The 7,864-nt window shown below is 40.7% G+C and overlaps 1 protein-coding gene across 1 annotated transcript; it reads right to left on the reverse strand.

Moving 5' to 3' along the window:
- Positions 1-3,687: 3,687 nt before the first annotated feature.
- Positions 3,688-4,651, reverse strand: LOC311520219 (claudin-22-like; the record flags this gene model as incomplete). Its single annotated transcript, XM_084627517.1, has 1 exon — positions 3,688-4,651. The coding sequence occupies one exon, from the start codon at positions 4,649-4,651 to the stop codon at positions 3,983-3,985; it is 669 nt and encodes a 222-aa protein (XP_084483643.1). The 3' UTR covers positions 3,688-3,982.
- Positions 4,652-7,864: the final 3,213 nt, after the last annotated feature.

A 7,864-nucleotide genomic window follows, 5' to 3' on the forward strand; every position in this document is an offset into this window, starting at 1 on the left:
TTAAACATATCAGCTCTTTCTCCTCACTTTCCAACTCATTAGTAGCGTTACAAACTTATTTATAGGCAGCTTTTAACAGTTGTGGGGGTTTTGTTTTTTACTAATTCAAATTATTCACACTGCTGAAACATTCAATAGACTGAACTAAAAGTGGATATGAACAAACCATGAAGTTCAGATTTATAAATCTCACTCTTGAAGAATTAGAGTTTACCCTGTACAGGGAATAACAAATGGAGTAATTAGTTCTCGTGTTTCAGTTATCAGTATGTAATTGCAATTGTGTAATCAAAATTAAGTATTACAGGCACAAAACAATATTATGAATGAAGTTCAGCAGAAATTGTTCTAGGATACAAATCAAATAATTTTAAAATCTTTTTTACTGTTGCTATGTTTATACTGTATTAAGCATCGAATGCTCAGGACTGAACTAAATATTTAATCAGGTTATACTCCGAATGTGTTTCTGTTCTAATTTTGTCTGTAAAAGTATGCAAATACATCACATAGATTAACTTTTGTCTCTGCACTTTCAATGTGTTTCAGTGATTTGAAAAAAAATAAAAAACGTTAACAAAGCCGTTTTGTAGACTAGTGTTTAATTTTAGTGAAATCTTTGATTCCTGGGCTGTTTCTGAGCTCTTTGCAAAAGTAGATGTTCACTTACTATTTTTGTTGTCTTCAGAAAGTCACTGCAGTGTTAACGTCAATCACTGCTAGTCCTTAGGATCGTGGCATATCATGCTAATGGAAGTGCTCTCATCGGTTTTCACTTAAACTCCAGTGTTAATGTCCAAGTAGATTCACTGCTCATTAAAGTGGTGTATAATAGCTATGACCACAACCATCCAAAGTGCAAACTTCCACATGCAGGCAACACAGCTCTGTATTGTCCTGGAATGTATTCTAGGCCTGAGGCTCTTATGAGCTACAGTTTGTGCCAATGCGTGTGGTGCTTTAGTGATAGAGAAAATTGAGGTCTGTATAAACTGATAGTACAAAAAATATATTTACATGTGACATGAGATAGGCATGGAACTCTGGACTCCACTTTCCCACATTAACCTCCCTCCTCTGCTCTCTGTCACCCTAGCACATGAGAGAACAGAGAGACTGAGGTAGAGCCTCAGACGGTGTAAATGGCCATAGCTCTGCTGAAGTCAGTGGAGCTATGACTCCTTGCACCACCTGAGGATCTACCCCACTAGGTCTTGCATAAACATTTTTAATGGACACCGAGAACTTTCTTGCCCATTACCTTCTTGTCACAGCAAATCCACCAATGCAAACTATTTAGGCTTCTTAAGTGTTGGAAATACGCAAGTCAAAGAAAAAATTCTTGCTCAGTTAAGTCACTGGGAGGTTTTTTTTCCATTTAATTGAATAGAATCAAGCCTATATTCCATAATAGAAAATCCAGAACTCATACTTTAGATCCATAGTAAGTTATTTTTATATGACAGATACATTGATCAACACGTGAAAATGTGTGGTAACTTTTTAAACTAAACATCCATATATTATGATTTTGTATTTTATTTACCAGATATGTACAGTCATAAACTGTATTATCATATCGGCAGATACAACCAAAGTAATTAGTCTAATCACTGTTAAGTCTCAATTGTTTTTTCTCTCCACAATGAACATGAAAATGGTTTACCGGACTTGCAGGAAGGGTGCAGTGTTCTAACTTGGTGATTAAAGGGAATAACAAAGTTTTTTAAAAATCTAACACCTTGTAGGTGAGGTGGTTCGTCTGTGTCAGATAAACCTACAAATCCTCAACTGAAAAGTTTGATTCTTCTCGTCGAGTTTGAAAGGAAACGGGTATCTGCCCTTCTTAAAGTCTCTTAAATGTTCAGATCTATATTTCCGATTTACAAAAGTTGATTGTTATGCAGTGGCAGAAATTCAAGATACCTAACTGACTATTCGCGATCTTTAGCTGAACAAGCTGTGCATATAAGTAATGATTCCTTGTATCACAAAGAATCTACCAAACCAGCCAGAAAATAGTGCACCCCCGAATTCCCATCTGGGACAATCTCCAGAATAGCCTCATTCCAAAATGTTTGTGCCATAACATGGGTAACGCAAGAAACTGGGGGTAAGGTTCAGATTCCAGATATCCATAAAAGTATTCCTTTATGCAGTAAACAGTCATTTCTTTTAGTTCATGTTGCGAAGCTCCCATTTTCAGGCAGTCCAAAAACTAGAGATCAGGAGACTCAAAAGCCCAAGCCCATTCGATGTAGACACTAAAATCCTGAACTCTGCAGGCAAAACTAATAAAGAATCAAAGTCCTTACACTGTGTTCCTCTTGATTCGTCTTGAACAGTACGGGTTTGCCAGAGTCCCAAGTCCCAGGTCTCCAGTTCATTTACATCCAAATTGAGATTTTTTCCAGTCTGACAAATTATTATAAGCACCAGTAAAAACCTATCCTAACAAAAATAATAAAATTCCAGCTAATTGCATCCTACTTATGTGGGCTAAATCCATTTTAATAATAGAGTCCAAACGCTTCAGGAATATCTCTACCAACTACTACAGATACATTTTCTGTTTAGTGCTTGTTGCGCTAAACATAAACTTTGTAAGCTGTGAAATAATTCCCTCCTTTTATATGCTATTTCGTAAAAGGACTCTTGACAGATTTCCTTTGATCTGGTTTCTTGTGGATTTGCTTTGAGTATAGAGAAATAACGTGATAAATCAGTAATTCAAAGATGTGGCTGCAGCTGGGCTCATATTCCATTGGTTTTGCTTTTCAGAAAATAGCTGGTCTTTGAACAGAAAAGCATACACTCAATAATAGTGCCCTTTCTATCGCTATTGGGGTAACAATACTCCAACCCTTTTCACTAAGTAGTTTTAATAGTTCTGGATGTTTTTAATTAGCTCATTGTTTGGGATGATAATTCATAACCTGAATAATTCACATTCTGTATATTTGGATAAGCCCATGCAAACTTTATATAGTTTAACAAATAAGGTGGTCTGCCTGTGAGAAATACTGCATTTATTTTACGAAGTTTTAAGAAGTATGTTTGTTTAAAATCAGACTAATTACATGTACAAGAACTGCTATATATGATAAAAGTTTCACCGAATGCCGTTCAAGTATTCATGATTAAAAACTCAGTTCCTATACTCTATAAAATAGCAAATGCTTATGAGCAGATTAACTCTTTCAACTAGGTATTTTTCAGCCACCCCTGGCTCTTTAATTTTTTTCTTTGTATCTGAAATATGCAGGTGCCAGAACATCCAGGTTAACTTTTGTGTCTTGTTTTCCCCATAGTAGGTTGGGATAACAAACGACTAGCTGTTTTGGGACACTGGCCTGTGATGCTGGTGAATTACATGCAGCATTTTTCAGAAACTAAGAGTGCTTTAAAAAAAACGAGATCTCTGCCAGTCTTTTTAGAGTTTTGGGAATTTTCCTGGATAAAGAAACACAGTTCTTACACAGAGATCTCCTTCTCTCTGTAGCAAAAGTCTATACCCGGAACACAAGTATTTTGAGGGTATTTGTAGAGGTGGGAAATACTCTAGATCATGAAAATGTTACTGGATCAGATAGGTGGATGGTTGTGCCATAGGGAGTCAAAGCCTTTGAATTCCACTTAATTGGCTTCGCATGAAAAGGAAACTTAACATTTTTGGCTCTTAAGCAACATACGAGAGAGCAACCTTATACATTTTGGGGGTCTACAGTTCAGCTTTAATAGCAAAACAAAGTAGTGGTTCTTCCATACAGTCATGATAGCTTTAATGTCCTGCTGCAAAACAAAACAGTTTTGCCCCCCGGAGCGACGACACTACGTTGAAAGAACAATTACAGGAAGAAAGAATTAGACACACAACTTTAATGAATCAGCTAAGTAACAAAGGGTCCTTTGAATCATTATTGGAACAAGCTTCTGCCTTGTGCTAGAGTTCTGAAAAGAAAGAGAAGACTGTCTGTACTACTTAAACTCCTAGATTTTCAGGACTATTTTCAGTTTCCAAGTGTTGACAGTGATCTTGCATTTCTGTTACTGTGTAATGGACTGAGGATGGATGGACTTCCGATGAACAGACAGTGCAATTAAGTAGTGACCCTCCTAGTATAAGACATATTCCAGCAAACCAGCCAACAAACAGTGCTTCCCCCAAGTCCCACTTGGGAATAATCTCTGGGATATTCTCATCCATATTTTCCTCGACTACAGTGTGAGCAACCCAAGAAACTGGGGCCATGACTGTAATTGCTGATATCCAGAAGAGTATTCCTCCAAGCAGTAATAGCCGTTTCTTTAGTTCCTGTTGTCTTTCACCGATCTTCAAACAGTCCAACCCAAAACCTGAAAGCAAGAAGCCCAAAAGTCCTAATCCATTTGAAACAAACATCAAAATCCTAGAAATCCTAAACTCTGGAGGCAAAGCCAAGAAAGAATCAAAATCCTTACATTGAATTCCCCCTTCCTCTTGGGAAACACAAACTTGCCAGAGTCCCATGGTCCAGGTCTCGAATTCATTTAACTCTAAAGCGAGATTTTTCCAGTCAGGTAAATAGGTAGTGAGACAGGATAGAAACCATCCAAACAGAGAGAAAAAAATGCCATTTAATTGCATCACAGTTCTGTAGACTAAAGCCATTAGAAGAGCACAGTCCAGAAAGCTTTAGGAGGAATGTCTCTCTAAGGGCTGATACCTTTTGTGGTGGTTGGAGCTATGATGATCTTAGTTCTTTGTGCCCTGAATATAAGCTTAGATATTAACCCTTTGAAAACTCTGAAACACTTTTTTGTTCTTCATGAATATAATGTTTCATGTAAAGGACGAAGGACTCTGCTAAACCATGGGTTAGGCTTTCTGATCAAGATTTGATCTGTTACCTTCCAGTGCCTGATGATTACAAGTCTGCGGATGAACAAAGAAGGCTCTATGACCCCTCACCCTAAATACAACAGAAATCTTTGTGCTTCAATACGGATTAATTAGATTTTAAGTGGTGATAAAAAGCCAGCTCTGTCCTCAACAGGACTTCATTGTAATAGCAAAACTTGACATTTCAGGGATGTAAATCGAGGCCTTGTAAAGAAAGGTAGACTGTTTCCCTATAATCTTTATTCTTAGACTTCCTCAACATACACAGTGGCTTATTCTCCACTCTCTTGTTCTATGTCACAAGCACTGGGAAGACTCTCTGTAAAAGGTCCTTGTATGTTTCATTTTTTCTATGTTTGTTTCTCTTAAAATGGGCTTCTTTTAAGGTCTGACCCATTTAAGGGGCAAAGGAGAAGTGAGTAAATAATCAAAGTGCCATAAAGAAAGCAATCCTTTACAATTCTAGACTCCCACCCATCATAATGAATTCAGAGCAGAAATTCAGTTGTTGTAAACTGAAGAAAATGCAGCTGTGACCATTTTAAATCAGTTGAAGTTGTCCCCTGTACTCTCTGGGCCTAGTCCTGCAAGGTGCTGAGTATTTGCTCAACTCCAATTTCAGTTAGTGGGTGCTGAGGTTGTTTCCTATTCCTGGTGGTAGGAAATGCTCATCACCTTCCCATATGAGGCCCTAAATAAGCAGGGTCAGTGGGAAATCATGGAACCCAGATATAGCATCATGCTTTTGCCCTGGTATGTGCTTCTCTGAAATCTATTTTTTCTCATCCTGACTGAGGGCTGTTCTGCATAGCGTTCCTCCTGGCACAGTACAGCTACTCATGGACACACCACTGCAATGTACTATATCAACACACAGGGAGGAACGTGCTCGTTGCTGCTGTGTCAGGAAGTGATCCCCCTTGAGGAAAAGTGCATCAGTCAGTGTCACACCGATGGGCCTGTCAGGGTTCCCTCCCCACTCTGTACTCTGGGGTGCAGATGTGGGGACCCGCATGAAAGACCCCTTACGCTTATTTCTACCAGTTTAGGTTAAAAACTTCCCCAAGGCACAAATTCTTCCTTGTCCTTGGACGGTATTGCTGCCACTACCGAGTGAGTTAGGCAAAGATTCAGGAAAAGGACCACTTGGCGTTCCTGTTTCCCCAAAATATGCCCCCTATCCCCAAACCAAATAGGTAAACAAGATGAGCACAGACCAGACCCTTGGGTTTTTAGGACACTAAAAACAAATCAGATTCTTAAAAGCAGAACTTTATTATAAAGACAAAAGTAAAAGAAGCACCTCTGTAAAATCAGGATGGAAGGTAATTTTACAGGGTAATAAGATTTAAAACACAGAGGATTCCCTGAAGGGGGATTGAAGGGGACAAATCCTGCACCCAGCCCCAGGCCCCCTCACCTCACAGCCTGGATGCTGGCTAGCTAACATCCACGGATCGATCCTGCTTTTTAATAGTTCAGCACATCTGTTGTGGAAAACGAGTTACACCACAACACATCCTAGCTTGCAACAGAAAGGATTCCACCAGTCTTACCTGTGCTGCTAAATGGAAGAGGCTCTCTGTCTGGGTATCGGGGAATCATCTGTCTCTCTTGGAAGCACTGATGGCTGCCATCCCTGGACTACCTGCTCACGTTAAAATATTTGGCCTTCTCCATCAGCTCCCTTGCAGTGCATCTGGCACCTATCTCTGATCACTATCCTCCGGTGGGAAGGCCAGACTGTTGTCTCATCCGACAGCGGCTAGATTTCTCAAGGGTCTCATTCATGTTTTCCCATGAAGCAGAGACCCTGCCCTTCTGGGACCTCAGTACCGTTTTAACAAGTTTGATGGCACCTCCTTTTGAGCCTTTGGTAGTCTGCCCTTTGGAAGTCTGCTCTTTGTACCACTTATCTATAAAGACTGCCTTCTTAGTGGCCATAACCTTAGACAGAAGAATAAGCAAGATGTAAACCCTTACGGTGGGGCAACTTTATATAGTATTCCAAAAGAACCAAGTGATTTGATGCCCTTATCTAAGGTTACTAATTTCTAATTTCTGATTGTTATCCTAATCAGATGATCCGTTTAGCTGTATGCTTCCCCAAACCTCACTCCACTTTGGAGGAGCTAAACTTCATGCCTTCGATATTATCAAGCTTTTTTTCTTACTATCCAGACTGAACAAAGCCATTTAGGAATTCTCCAAAACGTTCCCTAACGCGTACTGACAGAATGAAGGGCCAACCAATCTCCATTCACACTGTCACAATAGGTCCCAGGTTATAAGACATGTTACAGGGTGACCCATTTTGACCCACCTGTATAGATTAGGATCCATTCCACGAGAGCTCAGGCTCAGGCAACCTCTGCCACCTCTCAAATACCCGGTGAAAATTACATTGTCACTTCAAGTATTAACTCTTTCATTGCTCATCAAAGCACGTAAGAAAGGAGAGCTATAGGATGAAAATCTGCACAAGCTACTGTAAGTGGCAGCTCATTTTGGCACTTCTCAACAGACTTGAGAAAGCTGCCACTTTTCTCCAAGCTTTCCAATCAAGAAAGAGCCTAGCAGAGCCCAGAGGGGCAAGAGGGCCCCCACAAGCAAGTGAAGAAGCCCAGGGGCGTGTACAAACATAGGCAGTGGCTGGCTAGGGCTAGAGGGGGGCCAGATCCTGCCACCTTCATGTGCAGTCCAGCTCTGCAGATCCAGCAGTGCCAGGGACAGCTCAGTGCTGCACCACCTGGCTGCCCAGCAGCAGAATGAGGAGGGAGAGTCCTGAGAGCCCAGTGTCGTGCTGGGGGCAAAGTCTGTCCTGAGTGCCCCCAGCAAGCCAGTTCTGTCTGGTGCCCATGAGTGGAGCTGGTACCAGAGAGGGAGATGAGCAAGATGGAGGACAGAAGAGGCTCAAGAGGAGGGAATCCAGCTGGGGCCACCAGGACACAGCTCCCTCTGCTCCCAGCCCAACCCCTGACC

This window comes from Lepidochelys olivacea (assembly GCF_965140295.1).
Source record: "Lepidochelys olivacea isolate rLepOli2 genome assembly, chromosome: 4".
In the NCBI taxonomy this organism is placed as follows: domain Eukaryota; kingdom Metazoa; phylum Chordata; order Testudines; family Cheloniidae; genus Lepidochelys; species Lepidochelys olivacea.